Below are 27,988 nucleotides of genomic sequence, written 5' to 3'. Positions count from 1 at the left end.
ACTATGGCATCTAGTCTAACATTCACAGTCATCATGATATAATCATAGAGTTGATCAATAGACATACAATGTGTAATAGTTTTGAGTAATTGAACTGAATTAAATAACACATCATTTTAAGTAAAGAATTTAATTGCCAGCATAATATTAATGTTACACATACATACACACTAATATTTCACTCACCTGGGTCTGGTTCTAAGAACTCAGTTGTAAATTCTGTTCCAGTTGCAGTTTGGCTGTAGACCTCGAGCGCGGGATCAAATCCTAGATATAAATAAGAAATTTGTCATTTAATATTCCAAACTGTTTTTGGATGTCCTAGGGTTGATCTAAGCTCACTGGGTTGACTCGGTGTACAGTTGGTCATCACTTGGAATTCTCTGGGCCATAAACTGGGCCTTAGGCCTATGTCCCAGTGTATGATCCAAAGATGGTGGCCTAGGGGTAGATTGGTCATTTTTCATAGTGGTACATGTTCCTAGGGTATTTTAGTCTCACAGTACAATCCCCAACTTGACAGTGCTGCAGGACCATCATAGATAGGGTTTCCAAGTCCTGCGGGGCCCACTAGGGTTCCCAAGGTGTTCATTTATGTGGACAGATGTGGGGAGGGGTGTTTTGGTAATTTACCTCCTCCAAATACTGATTTATGGCCCAAGGGTGAAGATCCACAGGTCAGTTCATCAATCCAGCAAAGTTTTATTCACTGAGCGATGTCTGCATCGCCCAGAGATTGCAAACCCGGAATCAGGCTGAGATTCCAAGGTTTTGAACCATGGGTAGTGCATGGATCTTCTCCCTATGCATGTTAGGTCATTTTGGACCCCCAAGGGTATACTTTGCATTGGTCCTTGTGGATTTTCACTTGGGCCTCCCACTTGGCTGCCAGGAGCTGCCCAGACAGCCCAGTAAATAGTAACCTAGGATATCAACAGTTGCAAAATAGGGTTTTGACTGCATGCAAGGCTGGACTTATGTGTAGAACAGTAATCCAAGGCTATAACCACCTAGGGTTAGGTTCCATGCATCCAGGGCACACAATCTGAGCCCCAGACTGCTTGTTCTTGGTGTAACAGGGCAGTGCAGTCAGGCACAACCAGGGTTTCGGTCTCAGGTGAAGAACTGCAGCAAAATCAACACCAAATCCTTAGATCCTTCATGCATCATGTTTGCATGATGGATCTGAGACAGTTCATGGCTGCCCCCAGCTATTCTGGGCTGTCAATGGCCAGAAATCCATCAAAACTCAGACAAATACAAGGATGAATAGTAGCAGCAAGGGAACAGGGGTATGAGTTCAGATTCTATACCTGAACAGGTCTAGGGCTGCTCGAATCCAGGCCTTGGAGGCAGAGCTGCTCTCTTCCTCCTTCTTCTTCTCCTTCTCTTTTCTCTCTTTTCTTTCTTCTCTTTCCCTCCACGGTTTCAACAGTGCTAAGGATTCTAAATGAGCCCAAAACACTCCTATTTATAGCCCAGCCCTTGACTAGGGCCTGTTTGGCTGCTAAGGCCTATTTTGAGAATGCATTTTTGGCTGCATTCATAGCAATTTTGGGCACCCAGGTGGGGTCCACAGTGATCCAAGGGTATGAGGTGGTCCCTCAGACTCCCCTCAACCTATGGAGGGTGCCCATATCCAATATGGGTGGCCCCCACAGATCAAAACATTAAAATAATCAGTTTTTCCACTCTAGGCGATGTTTGCATCGCCCAGAGATTTCAGCAGGGCTGTAACTCTGTGAACTTGCACAGGGGTTTGACCCAAGGTCAGGGCCTTGTACCCACATGTCACTCAGGGTCTTGTGCACTCATTTCCAAGGGTGGGACCCATATTTATGGAGAGGGGAGAGAATTCCTGGAGTCCAGGTAGTACATTATGCTGTGGGCTGTCCAATTGCAAGGGTCAGTGATCCATCTTCTGACAGGCATGTAGGAGGTCATCCTCAGGGTTTCTTCATCAATTTCAATCATTGGAGTGATACTCCACAGTGTGCTTAGGTGCCATGTCAGGGGTTCCTATCCTTCAATTAAAATCCCAGTCAGTCAAGAGCAGGGTTTGACATTTCTCCCCACCTTACAAAAATTTCATCCTCGAAATTTGCTTACCTTGTAATTCAAAGAGTTGGGGATATTTCTCCTTCATTTATTCCTTACATTCCTAAGAAGCTTCCTCTATGGGATTGTTTCCCCATCGAACCTTTACAAAGGCGACCATGCGGTTACGGAGGTTATGCTCCTTTCTATCCAATATCTTCGAAGGCTATTCTTCGTAGGTCATATCCATGCCCAACTATTCAGGTTCAGTTGAGAGTACATGTGTCGGGTTGTTGATGTATTTCCTTAGCATTGACACATGGAAAACTTCATGGGCACCTTGCAAAGATGGCGGTAATGCCAGCTGGTATGCTATGGGTCCTACTTTGTTGAGGATTTCATAAAGACCAATGGATCTTGGGCTCAGCTTGCCCTTCTTGTTGAAGGTAAGCAATCCCTTTGTTGGAGACACTCGGAGGAATACCTTTTCCCCGACTTCAAATTCGATGTCCTTTCTTCGATTATCCGCATAACTTTTTTATCTTGGCTAGGCCACCTTGATTTTCTCTTTTATGATATCCACCTTGTCACATGTTGCTTGTATCATCTCTGGCCTGAGATATCTTCGTTCACCGACCTCATCCCAGTATAGCGGGGTTCGACACTTCCGGCCATAGAGTGCTTCAAATGGTACCATGCCAATGGTGGAGTGATAGCTATTTTTGTATGCAAATTCCACCAAGGGTATGTGGGCATCCCAACTATCACTCATTTCAAAGACACAGGCTCTGAGCATGTCCTCTAGAGTCTAGATAGTTCTTTCTGATTGTCCGTCCGTCTGAGGATGGAAGGCCGTACTAAGATTTAGCTGAGATCCCAATGCTTTTTGTAAAATTCTCCAAAACTTTGAGGTAAATTGAGGATCTCTATCAGACACAATGCTGACAGGCACTCCGTGTAAGCGGACTATGTTTTCAATATATAGCTGGGCAAGCTTCTCCATTGAATAACTTATCTTGATCGGTACGAAGTGAGCTGCCTTGGTCAGTCCGTCTACAATTACCCATATCGCATTCATCCCCTTCTTGGTCTTGGATGTCAAAATCATTAGGCACACACAACTTGTCTCGAAACTTCAATGCACTGTCATGGGCCAATAAAAAATTTGGGTCCTTATGGACTCCTTGTTGTACTTCCCAAATAATCTTGGCCAGCTCGAGGTTTAATGGTTGCTTCGTAGCCGTTCCTTTGATCACGAGTTCCAGATTAAGGTTTTGAGCTTCTTCAAACAACTGTTCACTTACGACCAAGGAAGCGAGAGATGCAGTCTGAGATTTTTTGCGTAACGCATCCGCTACCATGTTGGCCTTGCCGGGGTGGTACTGGATTTCACAGTCATAATCCTTTTCCAGTTCTAACCACCGCCTCTGTCTCATATTCAGCTCCTTTTGGGTGAAGAAATACTTCAGGCTTTTGTGATCGCTGAAGATTTCACTCTTTTCACCGTATAGGTAATGCCGCCATATTTTCAATGCAAAGACTACCACTGCCAATTCTAAGTCATGAGTGGGGTAATTCTTTTGGTGTTCCTTTAATTGTCTCGAGGTGTAGGCGACCACTTTACCTTTCTGCATTAGGATGCCACCCAATCCTGTCCTGGATGCATCAGTATACACTACCATTCCTCTAGTGCCATCCAGAATGGTCAAAACTGGAGCTGTCACCAACCGATTTCTCAACTCCTAGAAGCTTTTCTCACATGCTTCATTCCACTCAAACTTGGCGCCCTTCTTTGTAAGTTTTGTCATGGGTGCTGAGATGCGTAAGAAATTTTCAATAAATTGGCGGTAATACCGGGCCAAACCTAAGAAATGTTGGATCTCAGTGGCACTCTTTGGAGTCTCCCACTCGAGAACCGCTTTCACCTTGCCTGGGTCTACTTTAATGCCATCCTTGGTGACAATGTGTCCCAAGAATCCAATTTGGTGTAGCCAAAATTCACACTTGCTGAACTTGGCGTAAAGCTGGTGTTCCCCCAACCGCTGCAACACAAAGGTAAGGTGCCGAGCATGCTCTTCCTCACTCTTGGAGTACACCAGGATGTCGTCAATAAATACGATGATGAACTTGTCCAACACGTCATGGAATACTCTGTTCATCATGTCCATGAACACTGCTAGGGCGTTGGTTAACCCGAATGATAAGACTAGGAACTCATAATGTCCGTATTGAGTTCTAAACGCCATTTTGTGTATGTCACCGCTCTTGATCTTCAATTGATGGTATCCCGACCTAAGATCAATCTTGGAGAAAACTCTTACTCCTTGTAGCTGATCAAACAGGTCATCGATGCACTGCAACGGGTATCAATTCTTGATGGTCAGCTTATTTAGCTCGCGGTAGTCGATACACAGCCGCATGCTGCCATCCTTCTTCTTCACAAATAGCACGGGTGCTCCCCAGGGAGATACACTAGGTCGAATAAAACCTTTCTTCAGTAGATCTTGTAGTTGGACCTACAACTCCTTCAGTTCGATTGGTGCCATTGGATATGGTGCCTTAGATACCGGTGCTGCACTAGGGGTTAGATCAATTGCGAACTCTGTCTCACGATCCGGCGATAACTGGGTCAGATCTTCTGGAAAAACATCAGGAAATTCTCTGACGACGTCAAGTTCCTCCAAGGGTTTTATCTTTGCCTCCATGTCTATCACAATGGCCAAAAAGCCTTGGCATCCTTCTTCTAGCAACTTTCGCGCCTGGAGGGCGGATAAGGTTATCCTTCTGGGTTTCCTCTTTGGTTCACTTTGATAGGTGAAAACTGACCCATCTTCCAACTTGAATACAATCTTCTTTTCTGCACACATGACATTTGCACCATAGGTGGATAGCCAATCCATACCTAATATCACGTCAAAGTTCTTCATATCAAACTTTATTAGCCATGTGACCAATTTCTTCCTATAAATTTCTATCTGATAGGGTTCGTAGACCTCTTTCAAGCTTACGACACTACCCATTGGTGTGCTGACTACTAGTTCGATGTCTCTTAGTCGATCTTTCATCCTACTCTCAAAGGTGGTAGAAACAAAAGAGTGGGATGCACCCGAGTCGAATAACACTCGTACAGGTATGGTTGAGACACTCAGGGTACCTAGGGTTTGTATATAATTTAGGTTACATAAAATAAACCAGTTATTCCCTATAACTTAGTAGTGTTCAACGAACTTACCTGTCAATACATCGGGGTTTGCCTCAGGTTCCTCATTTGTCATTGTGAACACCTTTCCTCGCGTCCGATCATCCCGTGGCTGAAAAGGCCTAGCGTAGGGCTGGTTGGGTGAGTTTTTACTATACCCACACAATTTGCATTCTTTAGCCATGTGCCCTTTCTTATTGCACACGTAGCTCTTATAGGGTGGAACAGCTGGTGTTGAGGCTTGGCTCACTTGACTTGTGGCTGGACGAGCTGGCATAGCTGCCGTTGTCACTTGACTCGTAGCTGGTTGAGTAGGTCGATTAAAAGTGGGGTAGAAAGGGTTTTGAGCCACGTTCGGCCTGCGGTACGGAGTCGAATTGGGGTACGAGCTGGTTCCACGGTAAGCTTTGTTTGGCCAACCGAAGGTTTGACAATTACTTGGCCTTTTACCTAACCCGGGCGACGTCACAACTTTCTCTTTCTCTTTCTCTTTAAATCTGTCTTCCATCGTCTTCGCCTTGTCAACCATCTGAGCATAGTCCTGGATGTCCATAACTGACAGTACTGATCCAATCTCAGGTTTGAGTCTCTTCTCAAACCTCTTTGCCTTGCTAACTTCCCCTCTCAGGTGCTCTGGAGCGAAATGGAACAGGTCTTCAAACCGATGTTGGTAATCCAACACTGATTTGGTCCCTTGGACCAGTGTGGTGAACTCAGCTTCTTTCCTGTCCCTAAAGCTCTTCGGGAAGTAGTTCTTGAAGAAGACTTCTTTAAATTGGTTCCACGTGGGATTTGGATGAGTGGCTTCCAGATTTGGCTTAGTAGCCTTCCACCATGCTTCAGCCACATTTTGTAGCTGATAACCCGTACATATCAGCTTCTGTGCATTCGTGCACTCGAGCACTTCAAATGCCTTCTCTAGGGCGCTAATCCACCGCTCCGGTTGCATTGCCTCGGAAGTCAATTTGGAAAACGCGGGTGGTTGGAGTTTCTTGAATCTCTCCATCACCTTGGAGGTAGAGTTTTCCGCTAAGTATTGAGGCACAGGTGGTGGAAAAAGTATGGGCCGGTTGGGTGGTGGAGGTGGTGCTGCGTGCTCATGCATTATGGTTGCAAATTGCGTAGACATCTGGCCTAGAAATTCTTGTTGTTGCTGCATGGTCCGCATCATTGTGGTCATGATAACATTTACTTCATTGGCTGCCATTTCCGATTGAGGTGCCACAGCAGTGGCTTGAGCAGCTGCTAGTGCTTCTGATGAAGCAGCTGACACTTCAGAATTTTGGGCCTCGGTTCCATTAGGCAGTTCAACCTCTGGTATAACGCGAGGATGTTTTCCACGATGACCACCTCAAGAGCTTCTTGTTTGGACCATGGTTGCTTTTCTAAAAAGAGCAACATGATCAACAATCCAACATTCCTTATCGGAGTCAACAATTAACTCCTAGTTAATACATGTACATACCTAGTTCATAGTTCCAATGAATTCATGTAGTCGCACCAGTAAGGCATGTTCTTAGATATGTCTTCTTTGTTTATTAGAAGGTGCTTCTTTTATTAGTGTTCCATTCTTAAACATTTTATGCAAGGGTAAGCTATGCATGACACTATATGATAGTCTTTAAAATTTTAAACAAAAGTCTTATAATTACTTACCTAGTCTAACAGGCAAGCCTTTGTAACTTCCAACTAGTGACGATGTTCTGCACGTAAAGGTAGGCTATATCGTCCCTAACCTCGTCTGCTAGGTATAGATAGGTAGCTCGATCCACAGGTCCACCAGCGTCCGCAAGAGCTAAGTAAACTACTAGTTGATTCTCGGCATGAGCTCATATGTCACATATCTTGATCAGTCTCCTTCTCAATTGCCTAATATATCGCATGATGATGGGGTCCACAGGCTTGACTGAGGTAGTAGGTCCTGTCATAAAGAGGTTCTAACCATCAGGTTATACTTAATTAAAAGAATTAAGTACATGTCTACAGGAATTTAAGTGACTATGATCAATAAAAATATAAATGGGTTGGCTCGAGGTACCTTAGCGTCTATAGAGCTCAGATTGACTAGGCAACCTATTAGATCCTATTCTTGGCCGACCTAGCCTGCGGGTATGGTAAGATCTATGCTCATTAAAAGTCGTAAATACGTATTACAACATACTTACATATCTATGTTCAAATTTTTATAGCATCACACCACTCGGTTCATACACGCATAGTATTGGGCATATAATAATAAATATTTATGCACACACTATTTCATATAGGCATATACACATTTATCTATTATTAGGTATTTACATACAAAAAGAAAATTCCCAAATTCCTATGTGTTTTATCTTTATATTAGAATCCCCAAGTAATGGCTATACTTTCCTAAATAGGTTATTTGGTGATATTTAAATTTATTTAATTAATTAATTAAAAATTTTTTTTATTCATGTTATGAATATTTTATAAAAAAAATTTTATTTTATTGTTTATTGAGGCATTTTTAGGCAAAATCCAAGTTTCCACAAGCTGTAACACAAAAACAGTAAAAATTAAATCTCTGGGCGATGTCTCCGGGCGTTAGATGCATCGCCTAGTGCTATCGCCCAAAGAATCAGGGCTCAGATATCATAGTCCGAGAGGGCCCCATTTCATTCCATTTCTTCTCTAAAACTTCCTAAACATCTAGGGTAGTCCTTTGGAGGTTAGTGTGACCTTTTCCACACCAAATCCTTGCATTTCCTCGGATTTTCCGCGAACCTACGTAACTTTGGGTAAGGTTCTTTAACCTTTGCCCCCAATTTAGGTCTTTTTCTTTATTTTTCTTGTTTTGGATAGGTTTTTATTAATTTCTCAGGCCCTAACTATTTCTTTTCTTCTCTTTTTGTAGCCTAATGTCTACTAGTCACTGAATGACAAGGAAATCCGTAGCACGCAAGAGGCTATGGTCCGAGAGTGAGAACTCCTCTTCTTCTACGGTGCCACCTACTTCTCCTAGGGATGATTCTTCTTCGGAGGAGCCAGAGTTTTATCGGTTCCTTTTCTCTAGGTATGAGCATTTTAGGGATTGGGACAAGTTTAGGTCCCTAAAGATTGTGAATGGCCGGGTGGTACAGGTGGATGACTTCCATCAGTACAATTTGTTTACTAGGTTCAACACTTTGGGTTGGGCCTCTATGCTTTCACCTACAAAACCTTGTTATCCTAACTTGGTTCGTTACTTTTACTACAACCTAGTGCCATCTGGGGCACAGGAGTTCGGACTAGAGAGTAGAGTGAAGGGGGTGGATATTAGGCTGACCACCACCACATTAGCAGGGATCCAGGGGCTGCCCAACACTGGGGTGAGATGTTATTACAAGCCTAGGGTTGACATTTCTGACATGTTCTCTTTGGAGACCAAGAGGAGGGTCTTCAAAGCATTGATTAGTTCTGAGAGCACACCTAGATTTGAGACTTCCTATAACCCTAGTGCTCTCATCATTAGTAGGTGTGTGTCTTACAACATCTACCCGAAAGGCGGGAACAGTGGCAGTATCTCCATGATGAGTGCCTATATTACCTATTGTCTACTGGGAGCGGGCAAGGGGAGTCCAGTTATAAACCTCCCATACCTACTGCTTCAGGCTATGCTGTATCACGCCCAAAACCCTTCTAATGGGAACCTTCCATATGGGAAGTTCCTTACTTTGGCCTTCCGACACTTTGAGGTTCCTTTGGATGGAGAGTACATGGAGAGAGACAGGTCTAGACCCATCAACAAGACCTCGATCTTGAAGATGAAGGTACCAGGAGAGTCAGGGAGTGACCCAGAGGAGGGGGAGCAGATGGAGATGCAGGGTGAGATGCAGGGTGACCTTGAGGGAGATGAGGGACACATGCAGGGCGAGGAGTAGGGAGACTTTGAGGGGGTAGGTGCACAGTTTATAGACTTGCCACGTATGAGGCGACAAGTGCTACAAGCTCACATGTGCCAGAGCCCTTTGAGTGGTCACAGATGATGTCTCAGTTCCAGGGCCTTAGCACCTAGCTCACCGAGTTGTCTACGAGGATGGATCGGGGCTTCTCTTCTCTTGAGGGTAGAGTGGGATCTGTAGAGCATTGCCTGGACTTTTGGGACAGATTCTAGCGCGTTGACTCTCGCCAGTCTCAGCCTCCACCGAGTGATTTGCCTCCACCAGAGTAGTATTCCAGCCAGCCACTGACTCGACTTTACGTGGTTCTGACTCACATTATCTTACATTTTTTTTTAGCTTATGTATCTCTTTTTTTTTTCGTGGTGTATGTAGTTATTTTTTTTTGTCAGCTTATGTAAATTTGAAAGTAGTACTTTCAATCAACCTTATGTAGTGGCTTGGCCACAGTTATCTTAATGTTAATGTAATTATGCATCTTTGTTATTTAATTGCATCTACCTCCCCTGTAGCTTTTACTTTATTACATGTTTTAATGTTGGTAAACTTATTTTTCCTATTCTGCATCCCGTGAATGTAAGAAGAGCCTCACGCTTGGATACCAAGCTCTGTTACACCCCAAACCACCCCCTGGGAGGATTAGGTAGGTGACTCGAATTGCATAATGACAATCCACCAAATCCCATGGATCTAGAAGCAGTTAATACATTCACGGTCCCACATTCGTAACATTACTGCAAGTAAGATTAGGGTGCTACAGATAATGTTCAAGTACAACCAAGAAAGAGAAAGCATAGCGATATGGGAATGTTTGTGATATATATACATATATAAGTTCTGACACATTCCCCCAGTACAACCCACAAACTGAAAAGAAAAGCTGACAAGTATATAAGCCAAAAGGAAATACATATATATACACAGGGTGAGATAACTCAACCCCAAAAAGAAAGAAAAGACTAAAGGTAAACCAAAAGCAGAGATGAGGATAAACTCCTACCAAAAACAAAAAGGAGTCCCCAAGACAAAAAGCATCAAGTGTGCCCCTCACTGGTCTTCATCAATGACCACCGAGAACCTACGCATCATCGGCATGACCTCCGTCGAAGTCCATACCAATAGCATCATAATCACGAGGGCTCTCCTCCTCGTAATGAGCCTCTATGCTACAGTGGCATCGATCTGCACAATCATCTAAAAGAAAAACATATATAACAGAGTGTGATCCCCACTGAGCCCGTGAGTAAAACATATCATCATGCATGCATGTGCAACCACAATCCACATGTTCCTACATGATATGCAAGTCTAGATTAATTGATTAACCACCTATTAATACAACTAAGGTAGGTTAGTGCTACTACAATCCCCAATACATGTATCCCTAGTGTGGGCTTGGTTACCCCTTCTCGTGATACACCCATTGAGTTGTCAGAGAGAACCAGCCGGCTCTAGCATCTCCCTACCCAGGTCAGCCCGACCAGCCCTCTAGATTGAACTTGTGAGGTAACCGACTTAATAATATTTCACCTTTCGGTGCTTCCCGACATGTAATTCAAGGATAAACTTTATATGTGGCATATAGCCATGATTCACCTATTGGTGCTTCCCAAGCTTGTAGCCCGAGGCTACCCGGCATATTTGCCCTGGGGTATCCCAGCTGTGCTGAGGCATCCTGACGTAAACGCCTGAGGTTTTACGGTTGTCCTCGCAGTCATCCAACACCTTAACCCCTGTTGGCAAGGGTGCGTAGCACGGGTGATGAAACTCTAACCCCACGTCTATATGGCATCGTATGAGTCGGGCGGTGTCAACCGTATCCCATACTATGGGCTACCACCGGTCTCTTTTCCAAGCCGACTACGACATCTAGTCTAACATTCACAGTCATCATGATATAATCACAGAGTTGATCAACAGACATACAATGTGTAATAGTTTTGAGTAATTGAACTGAATTAAATAACACAACATTTTAAGTAAAGAATTTAATTGCCGGCATAATATTAATGTTACACGCACATACACGATAATATTTCACTCACCTGGGTCTTGTTCTAAGAACTCAGTCGCAAATTCTATTCTAGCTGCAATTTGGCTGTAGGCCTCGAGCACGGGATCAAATCCTAGATATAAATAAGAAATTTATCATTTAATATTCCAAACTATTTTTGGATGTCCTAGGGTTGATCTAAGCTTACTGGGTTGACTCGGTGTACAGCTGGTCATCACTTGGAATTCTCTGGGCCTTGCACTGGGCCTTAGGCCTATGTCCTGGTGCATCATCCAGAGATGGTGGCCTAGGGGTAGATTGGTCATTTTCCATAGTAGTACATGTTCCTAGGGTATTTTAGTCTCACAGTACAATCCCCAACTTGACAGTGCTGCAGGACCATCATAGACAGGGTTTCCAAGTCCTACGGGGCCTACTAGGGTTCCCAAGGTGTTCATTTATGTGGACAGATGTGGGGAGGGGTGTTTTGATAATTTACCACCTCCAAATACTGATTTATGGACCAAGGGTGAAGATTCCCAGGTCAGTTCATCAATCCAGTAAAGTTTCATTCACTGGGCGATGTCTGCATCGCCCAGAGTTTGCAAAATCGGAATCAGGCTGAGATTCCAAGGTTTTGAACCATGGGCAGTGCATGGATCTTCTACCTATGCATGTTAGGTCATCTTGGACCCCCAGGGGTATACTTTGCATTGGTCCTTGTGGATTTTCACTTAGGCCCACCACTTGGCTGCCAGGAGCTGCCCAAATAGCCCAATGAATAGTAACTCAGGATATCAACAGTTGCAAAACAGGGTTTTGACTTCATGCAAGGCTGGACTTATGTGTAGAACAGTAATCCAAGGTTGTTACCACCTAGGGTTAGGTTCCATGCAGCCAGGGCACACAATCTGGGCCCTAGACTGCCTATTCTTGGTGTAACAGGGCAGTGCAGTCAAGCACAACCAAGGTTTTAGTCTCAGGTGAAGAACTGCAGCAAAATCAACACCAAATCCTCAGATCCTTCATGCATCATGTTTGCATGATGGATCTGAGATAGTTCATGGCAGCCCCCAACTGTTCTGGGCTGCCAGTGGCCAAAAATCCATCAAAACTCAGACAAATATAAGGATGAATAGTAGCAGCAAGGGAGTAGGGGTATGAGTTCAGATTCTATACGGGAACAGGTCTAGGGCTGCTCGAATCCAGGCCTTGGAGGCAGGGCTGCTCTCTTCCTCCTTCTTCTTCTCCTTCTCTTTTCTCTCTTTTCTTTCTTCTCCTTCCCTCCACGGTTTCAACAGTGCAAAGGATTCTAAATGAGCCCAAAGCACTCCTATTTATAGCCCAGCCCTTGACTAGGGCCTGTTTGGCTGCTAAGGCCTGTTTTGAGAATGCATTTTTGATTGCATTCACAGCCATTCTGGGCACTCAGGTGGGGTCCACAGTGATCCAAGGGTGTGAGGTGGTCCCTCAGACTCCCCTCAACCTATGGAGGGTGCCCATGTCCAATATGGGTGGTCCCCACAGATTAAAATATTAAAATAATCAATTTTTCCACTCTAGGCGATGTCTCTGGGTGATGTCTGCCTCGCCCAGAGATTTCAGCAGGGCTGTAACTTTGTGGGCTTGCACAGAGGTTTGACCCAGGGTCAAAGCCTTGTACCCACATGTCACTCAGGGTCTTGTACACTCATTTTCAGGGGTGGGACCCACATTTATGGAGAGGAGAGAGAATACCTGCAGTCCAGGTAGTACATTATGCTATGGGCTATGCAATTGCAAGGGTTAGTGATCCATCTTCTGACAGGCATGTAGGAGGTCATCCTCAGGGTTTCTTCATCAATTTCAATCACTGGAGTGATACTCCACACTGTGCTTGGGTGCCATGTCAGGGGTTCCTATCCTTCAATCAAAATCCCAGTCAATCAGGAGCAGGGTTTGACAGGTGGTTAGGTGAGGAACTTACCAAATGGGGTGGCGAGGTGAGTGGATCCTCCTCCCCTCCTCTCTTCCTTCTTCCTCTCCTTCTTTCTCTTCTTCTCTTCTTTTCCTTCCCCAAACCGATTTAGAGTTAGAATGAGAAGGGAATAGTGGTTGTAGCCCTATTTACCTCACATAGTCATCTTGGGTGTGTTTGGTTAAGTCTAAGGCCTTAGGGTCTTATTTAGATTAGGCATGTTTGGGTAGGCATAGACTTTGGGTCTTAGCTCAGGTCATTAGGCTTTAAAACTTAATGAGGCCCATAGGCCACCTCTATTCTTAAATTAAAAGGGTGTTACACACCCAAGCCCAATCGACTAACTATATGTAATATTAATTATTTTTATAAGTGGAACACATGAATAATGGCTTACCCCCAGTCTTCGTAAAGTGGTATAGGAAACCGGTGTGGGCCTTGTGGGTCCACCTGCGGAGGGAATGCCCAGAATACACCTTTATCGAAAAATTGCCTTGTCCTTGTCGATGAACCTAGTCTCGATGACCTCCCCCGTCTCAAGGTCAATGATCTTGTGAGATAGTTTAAGTATCATCACCCATAGTTCTCTAGAGTACGCCATCGTCGATTCTACACAAGTTCAACTAGACCGGTTAGACTGGGCCTTAAATCGGGTTTTGGGCACGGATTTAATAGCTTCTATCCTTGCCAAATGAACAAAAGCACTTGCTCTTCACTTATTTCCTCAATCTCTTTCCTTATAATTCCATAGTGCTTGAATGAAACTTCAATCTAGATCTCTGAACCAGCTTTGGTTTGGAATGCTATAAAATATTTAATGACAACACCAATGGGGTCAGTAGGTCTAGTAAGTGCTGCAAAGGTTGTGTTGATTGTTAGGACCATTACCAGTGGCCTCTTGTTTCATGCTGATGTTGCAAATTCTGATGAAGGACTTCAACCAGAATTATAAAGAACCAAGGAAAATAAAAACACCTCAAGAAATCAAATTTCAATAGCAGCATCAAGCTAGGAAAAGAATATCAAGATAGATCAACATCAACCAAGAGAAAGATCATGAGTTTCATCTATAATTTACTTAGTGAAACTTAGTTTTGCTCCTCTAAATTTGAAAAAGTGACTACTTGAGATATTAAACATCACTTCATGTACTATTGCAACTAAATTTCACCTGATCTTGTATGAGTTGAAATCAAGAAAAAACAAATCACTTAGACTTAGTATATGTTAACAAAAAGAAAATATATTCACTTTGCCATACAAAGAGAGGAGAGGGGTGGGGGAGATATTATATGACTACACCGATGTTGGCACACGTCTACTAAAAAGAAACCACCAACCCTAATAAACAAAAAAGAACTTCAACTGCACCAATGGCCAGGGAAAATGAGATAGTCAAGGGCATTCGGGTCTCCAGTTGAGTTTTGGGAGTACTTTGAACTTCAGTAACTGGACTGAGAAAGAAAGGAGTTTAATAGGCAACAACTCAAGCCATTAGGATCCTAATAATAAGAAGTGCTACACCAGATACCTACCTTGCACGCTCTAGAGAGAATATTAGGCCTCAATTTCCACCAGTTTCCATAATAACACTCACCCTATTGAGTTAATAAATTACATATCATTTCCATAGTATCTCTAAGCTATTTACCTGCTGATGGATTTCTCCTATTACGTCTAGGACTCTGTCATAACTTTCAAATTTCAAGCTGGAAAACATAGTCCTAATTCCAGCCAACATTACTAGGAATTTAAATATCAAAGTCATAGCATTAGTAATAAATAAATTGAAACTAGGCGAGAAAATAGAGGTTGCTCCTTGCCTCTTCTTCACTTTCGAATTCTTAGAAATAAGACTGTGTTTCTATATATTAATCAAACTCAATTTTGGGCTTTGATGAATAGGTAGAGCTCTGTTTCAATTGTTTGTGTTTGTTATGTGGTTGCAGACCGATGAGAATGTAACCAAAGAGATCATTAGCAACAGATCTCTTCGACACCCATACATAATCCAATTTAAGAAGGCATTATTTTTACAGTGTTTTTTTTTTTTTTTTCTCTTTTCAAAGACATTTGAGTAGTGATCCTTCAGTGTGGTTCTTTGCAAGTCATGTTGACTCCTATTCATCTAGTTATAGTAATGGAGTATGCTTTAGGTGGAGAACTGTTTGAGCAAATCTTCAATGCCGGAAAATTCACAGCAAACGAGGTTCACTCTTTTTTGTCTACTCTCTATTGCTTCATAGCAAACGAGGTTCACTTCTTTCAACAGGTCATTTCAGGTGTCAGCTGTTGTCATTCAATGGTACTATAAGCCATAAAAATGCCATTTTTACTCTTCACAACCTCACAAGTCTACCAGTCTTTGGGTCAATCTTTGAGTCCTAATTGAGAATTCTTCTGTAATATGTATCTACACTCTTGATCTTTGTCAAAAGTAAAGTTTTTATAGACCAAAAAAACCAATTGTGGATGGATAGTATGGATTACACACAACCTATTTTTGGGTTTCATCTCAATTGGATGACTCATAGAATGTTTTCCTCATATTGTAGCCGTTAAACCGCCTTATGTCACACATGGTAGAGTGCGATTTGGGCAGAGTTTACCAGATAAATAGTTGATTATGTGATCAACACCTTCATAGAATTTTAGTAGAAACTAAAGTACCATATGATAAATTTTAAGGCCATCCGTATAAGAACCCTTAAGCAGTCAATTGAAATTGATCACTTCTTTTGTTTGAAGTTCCCAGATCGACACTGAGAGGGGGGTGAATCAGGGTCTATAAATCTTTCCAATTTTTACTCCCAACTATTTGCCACTGAACTTCACCCTCAAGTTCTTCTTCATCATAATATTTTTCTCGTGTTGCAAGTGATACGTCATCTTCAATGGTCATGAATAGGACTTCATCATCTGAGTCATTTTCTTCATCTGTTTCCTCTTCAGAAGAGGATCAATCCTTCTTAGTCAACAAACTTTTCTTTTTAAAGTAGGTTTTCTTTCTCTTTGGAAAGAACTTTTTGTTTCCCTTTTTGTCACTACTTTCTTCCTCTTCATCTTCATCTTTTGATTCATTTAGTTTCTTGGAACACTTAGAATCAAAGTGTCCAATGCCTCCATAGTTGAAGCATTTAAAAGGAGACTTTCCCTTGTGTTTGCTTGTTCCCTTCTTGAATTTTCTAGCCAAGTAGGCGATGAGTTCATCATCAGAATCTTCAGATTCTTTTTCTTCTTTAATTTTTAACTTCTTCAGAGTCTGGAAAGCCGCTTCTTTATCTATAGGCTTGGGCTTGATTATCCTCATTTCATAACCTGTTAAAATTCGATGAACTTCATCCAAGTTTAATGAATTCAAGTTCTTTGACTTCTCAATTATTGAAACTTTTGGATTGTAAAAATTTGGTAGAGTTCTGAGTACCTTCTTCACCATTACTGAGTTAGTGAGTTGCTCCCCCAATCCTCTAATGGAATTGACAATCTCATTTACTCTGTTCAAGTAGTGTTCAATAACCTCATCCTCAATCAATCTCAAACCCTCAAACATATTCTTGTGATGCTGTAATTTTGCTTCTTTTATCTTCTCATCTCCCTCATGAACAGTCTATAGTTTGTCCCAAATTTCCCTGGCTGTTGTACATCCTGCAGTCCTAGCAAACTCAGTTGGAGATACAGAGCTATGAAGAGCATTTAGAGCCTTTGCATCATTCTCTAACTTTTTTTTATCTCAGGCTCAACAAAAATCTCAGATATGGAGGGAGTGTATCCTACCTTGATTGCCATCCAAACATTGTAACCCAATGATTTCAGGTAGGCCTCCATATTTACTCTCTAAAGTCTGTTACTTGTTCCATCAATATAAGGAATCCTATTGTGACCATCATGACTGTCATGTGATGCCATTTCACCGCCTCTTAAGTCTAAACTCAAAGCTATTAAACTTCTTCCCTGGGGTACCAAGCTTTGATACCGATTGAAGTTCCTAGATTGACATTGAGAGGGGGTGAATCAGGGTCTATAAATCTTTCCAATTTTTACTCCCAACTGTTTTCCACTGAGCTTGCTTGCACAAACAATCACATTATAGTCACATGCTCACCCGCACTGTAACCACCATGTGGCTAAGCATACTAGGTTGTGCACCCCATCCTACAGCACACAATACTTCTAAACAAATACAAGAATAGTACACAAGATATACATGGTTCGACAAATTGCCTACATCCACAAAGTAATACCCTAACCAAGGTTTTGTATTTACTCAATACAGACTGCAAATTCAACTGCAACTATAGTCCAGGTGTTGCAACACTTGCTTCCACCTAAGCACCCACTAAGGCTAGGCCACCTACCCCTCTTCCAGTCAAGCACCCACTTAACTAGTTACAATATATATGAATAAAAAAACAAAGTACATGCAAGTACCACTCCCTTAAAACATATGCCACAGATTTATCAACAATATTCTATCTATACAAATATACAAAAGACTTGCAAGTTTAGAACTACCCCCTAACAGTATCACTCTGAGTGGCTTTACAGAAATCTCTAGGTATCATTGGAATCTTGAGCTGATCTCAAGCTAGAGGAGACCTGAATCTTCAAGTACATTGGCACCCCTTCTTATTTTCACTTGATCATTGAAAAGCTTTAAACCACCATCAATACTCAACAATCAACAATCTTGAGCTCTTCTTCTTCATAGGAGCACCACCACACACATCCTCACTTCAATGGGCCTTCAAAATAATGCTCATAATACATGACGAACTAATTTCAATGCATTCTTCAAAGGGAGGAGAGCTTTCACTCATGAAATCTAAATTTTTCAAGACTTTGCTCGGTCTTCTTCCATCTCCATCCCAATCTCCATGGCCTTTGGAAATCATTAACCTTTTTTTGCAGGTGGCAGACATTTCTAAAGAAGTGTCCTACTGTTAATGTGATAATGACAAACTAACTAACATTCTTAAATTTTGGGCGAACAAGGCCCTAAACACTAAGTCCAATTTTATGTATAACCTTAATGTAAGTTTTCCCTCGAAGTAATATATATTTTTTCTTCTTTTCATAAAAAACAGCTCTACTTTTCTATTATAGGGAGATAGACCTCTTCAAAACAAGCACACTGTAATTTGGATGGACCAAAACGACCATCAGATGAGGGAGTTATGGTATTTTTAATTTTGTCTAATGAGAAGCTTCAGAATGGAATCTTTAGCACCGGTGTATGGTGAGCCGGCGACGCATAGAATCAGAGGACCATGAGGGCACACATGATCTCATTAAATAGGGATCATCAACTGTGCATCGAGTGCTGTGGTGCCATAAAGAGCGTCGGATCAAAGTCAAAAAGTAAAGACTGATCACGTCAATCGTCAAATGATGTGTCACACTGTGGTTGGTTCGTACGATGCGATTCGCGCATGACCCTTCATCTTGTCTCCTTTGGAGAGAAAGCATGTTGGCCCTCGGATCTGGATTTGTGCCAAATGTAAGAAACATCAATGAACCAGGGCTGCACTATTGACATCTCAAGAGAGCATTTGGAGCACACTCCACACACATATTGAATGAAGTACTTGGAAATAGAGAAAAATTCTTTAAGAACTTCCAATCAAATTCAAAGACATGGAATCTAAAGACTATCTTTGAAAAGGCTTTATAAATTCAGCCATTAAAGTAGAACTCTTGAGAAGCATGCCTTATCGTTCCAAAATCTAACATTATCTCTTCAAGAATTAAGTACGGTCAACTAGTGCTTTTTCAAACCCAATAATATTCCACTAAATGGAATCTTTTCAAAACATAAAAGTTCCCTTAAAAAATCCAATCGTTGAAGGCTAGAAGTCTAAAACCTCATTACCAAAACACAAAAAAATGTCTTAAAACCTTAATTTTTGTATTTTACAATCAAGCCCCTATGTTAATCTTTTCATGCCCCTATAGACCATATTATTAATAAATTGCAATTAAAACCCCTGTTGCACAAAAAGCTCAAAAAACGGTTACAGAAGCTTCATAAGGAAATGAAGCCAAAATTTGGCTAAGTATGGGAAGCTCTTTTAAGAATGGACTTCAAAAGTGTAGCAAATGCTCCAATTTTTTTCTTCTTTTGCCTACACCATTACCATGCCACATCATCTCAACCATTTCACTACCCAACCACTTGGCTGCCACCTTAGCCATGTTAGGCACCCTTTGTGGGGTCCATAGTGTGTGAGCCCACCACCCAATTTCTCTCTCCAAACTACCATACTACCCCTGAGTGATGTAAAAGGACTAAAATACCCCTAAACACTTCCAAAACCTCCCAAAAACACCTACGAACATGTTTGCACTTGGTTGCCAACAATCACAATCCATTACCACTACTGTCAATGGACCAACAATCTCCCCCCTTTGGAATTGTTGGCAACAACAACTACAAGTGTACTCTCTCTCCCCCTTTGACAACAAATACAAAGGGTAATTGAACTCCCCCTACATGAGAACTCTCCCTACATAGACTCAACCATAGGAATGCCCACCGCATCTTCCTATCCTATGGAGAGTTGGCGTTCTATGCACTCTCTTACTTGCTCCCCCTACACCTTTGCCTTCTACTGTGTAAGTCTTCTCTCCATTGGAGTCACAACTCCAAGCCTTTCTCTTAGTCTCTTAAAACTATCTTTGGGAAGCGGCTTTGTGAGGATATTAACCACTTGACCTTCTGTGGGAACAAATTCTAACCTCCCTTCACCTTCCATCACTTTTTCTTCCAGAAAATGATATTTGATGTCAATATGATTGGTCCTTGAATGCTGCACCGGATTCTTAGAGGTGTTGATTGCACTAATGTTGTCACATTTGGTAACCACAGGCTCATCACTTTGAATGCCAAAATCAAAAAAATTTCTTTTCATCCAAATCACCTGATTACAACTAGCTGCAACTGCTATTTATTCAACTTTTGCTGTAGATAATGACACTGACTCCTGTTTCTTGTTGTGCCAAGCAACCAAACTCTTCCCAAATAAAATGCACCTCCACTGGTGCTCTTCCTATCATAAATGCTACCAGCGCAAGTTGCATCTGAGAAGACCATGAGTGTGAACTTTTCGGTCTTGGAATACCATAACCCATATTCCATAGACCCTTTCAAATACCTGAAAATCCTCTTCACCATTAGAAGATGTGTTTCCTTTGGGCTAGCCTAGAATCTGGATACTAGACACACTGACTGTAGAATGTTAGGTCTTGATGCTATTAGGTACAAAAGACTCCCAAACATGGATCTGTACTGAGTCTGATCAACTGAGGGTGACTCATCACTAGAGCTCAACTTGCAACCAACCACCATAGGTGTTCCCACTGGTCTACTATCCTCCATCATAAATTTCTTTAACATTTCCCTGACATACTTCACTTGAGATATGAAAATGCCATTCTCCATTTGTTTCACTTGCAAAATCAAAAAAATAGGATAACTCTCCAAGCATGAACATCTCAAACTCTGTCCTCATCTTCTTTGTAAACTTCTAACATACCCTGTCACAGTGACCTCCAAAGATAATTTCATCCACATACACAACAACTAATAACTGACTACTACCCACTGTCATGACATATAGATTGTTGTCCATTGTTCCTTCTTCAGACCCAACTGCAGCAGGCAAGTGTCAAGTCTTGAGTACCAAGCCCTTGGAGCTTGTTTCAGACCCTATATTTTTTTTTGGAGCCTAAATACCATAACTGGGTTATCACCAATCTCAAATCCATCTGGTTGCTCAGTGTAGACCTCTTCTTCTGGATCACCATTCAGAAAAGCAGATTTCACATCCATCTGATACACTTTGAACCCCTTGAAGACTGCCAATCCCAAGAACATTCTGATAGACTCCAGTCTTGCCACTGGAGTAAAGGTTTCATCAAAACAATACCTTCCAACTGTGCATATCCCTTGCACACCAATCTGGCCTTGATTTTGACAACTTGCCCATCTTCATGCAATTTGTTCCTGAACACCCACTTGGTGCCAATGACATTATTGTCTGCTGGTCTAGGAACATATTCCCAAGTATTATTCTTCTCTATTTGATCCAACTCCGCATTCATTGCCTTCACCTAGTGTTCATCTCTACTAGCTTCATATACTATTTTGGGCTCTTCTTGAGATATCAATTCAAATGTGGCCTTGCTTTTCCTTATTTTTCTTGTTTGCATTCCTTCATCTAAAGTACCAATGATTTGGTGAGGAGGATGAACTTTTGTCCACTTATTATCTTTTAGTCTGCCATCTCTCTTTGTCTCTGTATCAGTGTCATGATCATCAGACTCTTCTACAGGTGGCTTCTTGGTCTCCAACACTTCATCCTCTTCAACAATTTAAAAAATCGGATCCTCTATTATAATAGGTCTAGGGTGAGGTAGATTCTCATCTACCTTTACATTTGAGCTTTCTACAATCTTCCCCAGTCGCTTGTCGAAGCACCTGTATGCCTTGCTCTTGGAACAGTAACCCAAAAAAATACCTTCATCAGCCACTTAGCCTTGTCGTCAAATTTTGCCAGATTGTCTTCCTTCCTCTTGATGAAACATTTAGATCCAAATACTTTAAAGTATTTCACTGTAGGTTTCCTTTCACGCCACATCTCATATAGAGTTTTGGTTTCATGTGGTCTCATTAAACACCTATTTAATATGTGCACTGAACTGTAGACTCCCTCTCTCCAAAACCTTTTTGCTACATTATTTTCAGAGAGGATTGTTCTTGCCATATCTTAAATATTTCTATTCTTCCTGTCCACCACTCCATTCTATTGTGGAGTCCTTGCTGCAGAGTGTTGGATCTTTATCCCATGATCACCACAAAAATCTAAGAATTTTCTCCATGTGTACTCTTTGCCTTGGTCTGACCTCAAGCATTTTATTGTATTTCCAGTTTCATTTTCAACTCTTTTCTTGAAAACTATAAAACTGTCCAATGCCTCTGTCTTGTCCTTTAGAAAAGATACCCAGGTCATTCTGGTACACTCATCAATAAGAAGCATGAAGCAGCTTTCTCCTCCAATGGCCTTTGTTCTCATAAGACCACACAAGTCTGTGTGAATCAAGTTTAGTGTGTTACTTGTGTGATATTCCTTGAGCTTGTAAGTAGCTCTAATTTGTTTCCCCTTTTGACATGGCCCACAAACATAATTTGCAAGTCTCTTAATCTTAGGAAGATCTCTCACTGCTTCCTCTTACTAAGCTTGGCAAGATTCTTGAAGTTGATGTGTCCCAACCTTCTATGCCATAGCCAATTCTCATCCTCTTGGCTCAACATGCATTTATCTTCACCGACATCTAATAAGACATATAGATTTCCTATAGTTCTAGTTCCTTGTGCCACCACTGTCTTGCCATTCTTTGTCTTCTTGATTACACATTCTTCTTTTATGAAAAGAACTGCATGCCCATCATCACATAACTGGCTCACACTGAGGAGATTATGTTTGAGCCCACTCACATACAAGACATTGTTGGATTTGAGCTTTCCCTTGTCTAGCTTAATTGAACCTCTACCTTTAATCTTGGCCCCATCATTGTTGTCAAATCTTACAGAACCACCTTCCACTGCATTCAAGCTCAAGAACCTATCCTTATCACCTGTCATGTGGGTGGAGCATCCACTATCAAGAATCCATGGTGCCTCATTGCTGTGAGCCTTGAAAGCTATCTGCACAATCAAACCATCATTTCTTTTCTTCTATCCTTTCTCAACCCACACTGCTTTGTCAGATACTGTTATAGTTTTGCTAGTTTTTCTTTGAGTTGTCTGTGTATGTCTCTGTACCTGCTTCTGTGGGGGGTGTTTCTCCTCACAATTCTTCTGGGATGCCTCTATGAATGAAGAATAGTATAACAATACCTTGCAATATGTCCCACTCTAAAACACTTGATGCACTCCACTCTAACCTCTGCCAAAGGAGCAAACCTGCTATTTCTACTGAATGTCACTGCTTTATTTTACTTTTTGCAATCTGCACTCTATGCCTAAATTTGTTGCATCCATAACAATACCCTTTGAAATTCTGACTCTGCCTTGAATCTCTGTTCTGATCTATGAATTTCTGATAACTAACTTTAGTGTAGCCATCTTTGTCCATTCTCTGCTTGGTAGACTTGTCAACATGTGAATTCTTTTGTTGCTCCTTGATAAATCTTACTAGGTTTGTTGCAGTTCCATTTCCCTTGGTCTTTATAGTATTTGAAGATTCACTTTGAGAAAAACCAAGTCCAGTTTTGATGTGGGGTGATCTCTGGACACTCAAGATCTCATCTAGCACATTGTTTCTTCTCAACTGCTTTGCCCTTGGATTTCAAGATAGTCACTAGGGTAGTTGATGTAGTAGCTTCAAGATAACTCTTCTCTTGTACTCCTTCGAGTTCTATTCTCACTTTTTCAATTTCTTCTTCAAGTCTTTCACATTCTGTGCACTTGAGAGATAGACCGAAGGTGGTATAATTTAATACATGATCCATTTCCTCTATGGTGACTGTCAACTCTTTGATTGTTGTCTCTAACCCAAGTTACTGTTTCATTTCTTTGTTTTTCTTCGTCTCCTCTTTGAGATCAATCAAAGCAGAGTACAACTCACCCACATAGTCAACTTTACCCTCAGGTTCTTCTTCATCATAAGATTTTTCTTGTGTTGCAAGTGATTTGTCATCTTCAATGGTCATGAATAGGACTTCATCTATTTCCTCTTCAGAAGAGGAGCAATCCTTCTTAGTTAGCAAACTTTTCTTCTTGAAGTAGGTTTTCTTTCTCTTTGGAAATAACTTTTTCTTTCCTTTTTTGTCATTGTCTTCTTCCTCTTCACCTTCATCTTCTGATTCATTTAGTTTCCCTTTCTTGGGACACTTAGAAGCAAAGTGTCCAATGCCTCCACAGTTGAAGCATTTAAAAGGAGACTTTCCCTTGTGTTTGCCTGTTCCCTTCTTAGATTTTCTAGCCAAGTAGGCTATGAGTTAATCATTAGAATCTTCAGATTCTTTTTCTTCTTTAATTTTTAACTTCGTAAGAGCCTTGAAAGCTGCTTCTTTATCTATAGGCTTGGGCTTGATCATCCTCATTTCATAAGCTGTTTAAATTCCATGAACTTCATCCAGGTTTAATGAATTCAAGTTCTTTGACTCTTCAATTGCTGAAACTTTTGGATTATAAAAATCTGGTAGAGTTCTAAGTACCTTCTTCACCACTACTGAGTCAGTGAGTTACTCCCCCAATCCTCTAATGGAATTGACAATCTCATTTACTTTGTTCAGGTAGTGTTCAACAACCTCATCTCTCAGTCATTCTCAAACCCTTAAACATATTGTTGTGATGCTACAATTTTACTTCTCTTATCTTCTCATCTCCCTCATAACATTATGTAGTTTGTCCCAAATTTCCTTGGATGTTGTACATCTTGCAATCCTGGCAAACTCAGTTGAAGATAGGGAGCTATAAAGAGCATTTAGAGCCTTTGCATCATTCTCTAACTTTTTCATCTCAGACTCAACAACAATCTTAGATGTGGAGGGAGTGTATCCCACTTTGATTGCCATCCAAACATTGTAACCCATTGATTTCAGGTAGGCCTCCGTTTTTACTCTCCAAAATCTATAACTTGTTCCATCAAAATAGGGAATCCTACTGTGACCACCATGACTGCCATCCAAACATTGTAACCTAATGATTTCAGGTAGGCATCCATCTTTACTCTCCAAAATCTATAACTTGTTCCATAAAAATAGGGAATCCTACTGCGATCATCATGACTATCATGTGATGCCATTTCACTACCTTTCAAATCTAAACTCGAAGCTATTAAACTTCCTCCCTGGGGTACCAAGCTTTGATACCGATTGAAGTTCCCAGATTGACACTGAGAGTGTCACGCCCCAAACCACCCCCCAGGAGGATTGAACCAGTGACCTGAAATGTATGATGACATTCCGCCAAATCCCCAGAATCCAAAAGCAATTAATATCACTCACAAACACACACACCCACAACAATGGATAAATAGAATATAGAGTGTTGTGGAAGCTAAAAGCTTATCATTAAACCTTTTAAGAAATATGTACATCATTGTTCTGTTCTTAACCATTACTTGTTAGGCAGTTTATACATCTCTATCTAATAACTTTACATGCGTACAGAAGTGAGCAAGAAACAAAAGCCCAAGTAAGCTAAACAAAAGAAGGGAAATTAGTAGATCCTATTTATCCAAAAGAATCTCTAAGGTTAGATTAAGTAAGCTGCCCCATCCCTCAAGGATCATCCTCGAGGGTCACCCTGATCACCCACACCAGAGGGATAATCTCCGTCAGGGTCCAGACCCACATAGTCAAAATCAACATCGCCCTCTTGCTGGTGATGATTCTCCCAGCCATCAAGATATCCACCTGCAATATCATCTAAAAGAGAATATACAAGAGTATGAGCTCCACCGAGCCCGTGAATGAAATATAAACATGCATACACATGCAAGCACAACCATGAGACTATATGGATAATGTTCATTGTTATTATTAATCCACCTAACAATTAGACTAAGGCAGGTAAAGTGCTACTACAATCCCCAATACATGTATCCTTGGTGCGGGCCTTTAACCCCTTCCTATGATACACCCATTGAGTTGTCGGAGAAAACCAGTCGGCTCCAGCATCCTCTCCATGGTCAGCCCGACCAGCTCTTTATGATTGGTTTGTGATACCATCTTTCTTGAAGATGGGTACCCAACCAAAAAATACTCTTCGTATTAGTTCTCTCACGGACATCCAACACCTTAACCCCTGTTGGGAATGGTTCGTAGCACGGTTGATGATACCCTTATCATATGCATTCTATATGACATAGTACGAGTCGGGTGGTACCCCACATCCCATTCTACGGGCCACCACCAGCCCTGTTTCCAAGCCATCTACGGCATCTAAACTAATAGTTTATAAATAAGCAGTTGCATCAATAGTTCTCAATACAGATCCAATGAAACAAGAGAATGTAAATTAAGACAGTAGAATAAAATTTATTATCGTTGTCTGACTCATCAATCATGTTACACCTACACATATGGTGTACTTCCACTCACCTTGTTCAAGTCTTGCTTGCCCTTCGGTTTGCCTAGTCTCGATTGGGCTCTGACATAGCACTTCGTACCCCAGGTTATAACCTATGTTAATGGGACCATTAAAACATGTTAAATACTGTTTAGAAAGGGTTAGAGTCCTAGGGTTAGCCTAGGGTAGGTTGGGTTCAGATTTGGATGCCAGACAGTTAAGTTAGCAATCTCTGGGACTTGCACTGGGCCTTAGGGTGAAATGCCCAGTGCATTATCCAGAGATGCAAAATACAACAATTTTATGGATTTTTCCATAGGTTTCACTTACTCTTAGTCTCAACAGTCTTGGTAAGTGATGGCAAGATCCCCCCCAGGGTTGGTCTATGACACAGTGTTGGTTCCTGACCCCCTTTGGGTCCATTGGTGCACTCAGGGTACGGATATCAGCAAGGGTGGATGGGGTAGGGTTTTAAGATGATTTTCAAAACCCCCAAGCTGTTCTAGGGCTGTGGGTGAGGATCCAAAAGGCTAGGATCAAGTCTAACCATAAACAACAACACTGGGCATTTGGGTGTAACGCCCAGTGCATTGCCCAGTCCCTATTTAACATGAGATTTCTGAGTCTAAAACAGAATTTGCTTGTTGGTTTCACCCCAAATTCGATTTGGGATGACTCCAGAGGGTAGTAACACTTATATTGAGGCTATTGTAATGGGCTTACATGATCCTAACCAAGATTAGCTTATGGGTTGCTGGATTGGGTTCATGCATCAAAGGATCAAGCTAGTATGGCTATAATAAGACTTATAGGCACCATTAATTCACATAAACAACATGAATTCAGGTTATATTTACCTATTACAGTAGAAAATCTACGCTATAAAACAATAACCACAACATACATGCAAGAATCCATGTCTCTATTCTATCATTTATGTGATACATACATGATCTAGCATGAGACTGCTCTATTCACTAGTCTCTATTCACATGGATGGAATAGGAAATCTATGCACCTACAGCTTGTAACAGTATAAAGGGAAGAAAAACATATGCAAGAAGGCTTGTATGCAATAATCCATGGCTCATCTATGCACTCTACATGATTCTAAACAAGGAAACATGGTAGGATATGGTTATATGGTTGAGTCTTTGGGATTCACATACCTGGAACAGAATCTGGGAAGCATGAGGGGGGGGGGGGTAGGATAGGTTCTATGGGGGTTACCTTCAAGCTTAGAGAATTCGGTCAAGACTCCTACGCTTCACTCTCCTTCTTCTCTTCTTCCTCTCCTTCCTTCTCCCTCTCTTTCCTTCTTTCTCTTTTCCTCTCCAACATTTTGAACAGTAGGAAATAAAATCTAAAAATGGGCCATCTATTTATAGGCCTTGGGTAACTAAAGCCTGTTTGGTTAAGGCTGCCCCAATGAAAATGCATTTTTCACTTGCTTCTCTTTATTTAACTCTATGTAGATGGGGTCCACATGGTTCTAAGGTTGGAGGATGGCTCCTATATGTCCTAGGGGATCGAGAGAAATATTGCCCTAATTCAATAGCTTAGTATTGAGTCATTCGAAGGGAAAAGGTACCCACGGGCCGAAGAAGAAGCATGGGAATTGGCCCAGGAACTCGTACGAGCGGTAGAGAGGCAAAATTCTCTAATCAGTGCTAAAGCATGGGTGTTTTGTATCCATTGAGCAAAGACAGGTTGTAATTGTATAGCGGTATCTGAAAACATATCTTGGGGACGCCCTAAAGCGCTCATGGTATCATTATGAATATATGAGGTGATCGTAACATAGTATATAAGACTCATGATT

At 41.5% G+C, this 27,988-nt stretch overlaps 2 protein-coding genes across 2 annotated transcripts; both read right to left on the bottom strand.

Moving 5' to 3' along the window:
* Positions 1-15,876: 15,876 nt before the first annotated feature.
* LOC122665458 lies at positions 15,877-21,191 on the bottom strand. Its single transcript, XM_043861607.1, has 4 exons — positions 21,017-21,191; positions 20,824-20,945; positions 16,212-16,698; positions 15,877-16,037 (listed from the first exon to the last, which is right to left on the bottom strand). The coding sequence occupies exons 1-4, from the start codon at positions 21,189-21,191 to the stop codon at positions 15,877-15,879; spliced, it is 945 nt and encodes a 314-aa protein (XP_043717542.1).
* Positions 21,192-22,305: 1,114 nt separating this feature from the next.
* Positions 22,306-23,801, bottom strand: LOC122665457. Its single transcript, XM_043861606.1, has 4 exons — positions 23,653-23,801; positions 23,089-23,429; positions 22,912-22,958; positions 22,306-22,794 (listed from the first exon to the last, which is right to left on the bottom strand). Exons 1-4 carry the CDS (start codon positions 23,799-23,801, stop codon positions 22,306-22,308), a joined length of 1,026 nt encoding a protein of 341 aa, XP_043717541.1.
* Positions 23,802-27,988: the final 4,187 nt, after the last annotated feature.

This window comes from Telopea speciosissima, chromosome 6 (genome assembly GCF_018873765.1).
Source record: "Telopea speciosissima isolate NSW1024214 ecotype Mountain lineage chromosome 6, Tspe_v1, whole genome shotgun sequence".
Lineage (NCBI taxonomy): Eukaryota > Viridiplantae > Streptophyta > Magnoliopsida > Proteales > Proteaceae > Telopea > Telopea speciosissima.
This window is presented reverse-complemented; position numbering and strand designations above follow the sequence as displayed.

What these genes read in the sequence shown, in the direction of transcription:
- LOC122665457 (XM_043861606.1), bottom strand. Translation starts at nt 23,801, where the DNA reads ATGACCATTGAAGATGACAAATCACTTGCAACACAAGAAAAATCTTAT. An exon ending in AAAAACAAAGAAATGAAACA is followed by an intron (nt 23,430 to 23,652) that starts GTAACTTGGGTT and finishes TTGAAATCCAAG; the next exon opens with GGCAAAGCAGTTGAGAAGAA. An exon ending in AACACCCCCCACAGAAGCAG is followed by an intron (nt 22,795 to 22,911) that starts GTACAGAGACAT and finishes TTGATTGTGCAG; the next exon opens with ATAGCTTTCAAGGCTCACAG.
- LOC122665458 (XM_043861607.1), bottom strand. Translation starts at nt 21,191, where the DNA reads ATGAATGCGGAGTTGGATCAAATAGAGAAGAATAATACTTGGGAATAT. An exon ending in TTGGTGATAACCCAGTTATG is followed by an intron (nt 16,699 to 20,823) that starts GTATTTAGGCTC and finishes GACAAACTATAG; the next exon opens with ACTGTTCATGAGGGAGATGA. An exon ending in TAAATGCTTCAACTATGGAG is followed by an intron (nt 16,038 to 16,211) that starts GCATTGGACACT and finishes CCTCTTCTGAAG; the next exon opens with AGGAAACAGATGAAGAAAAT.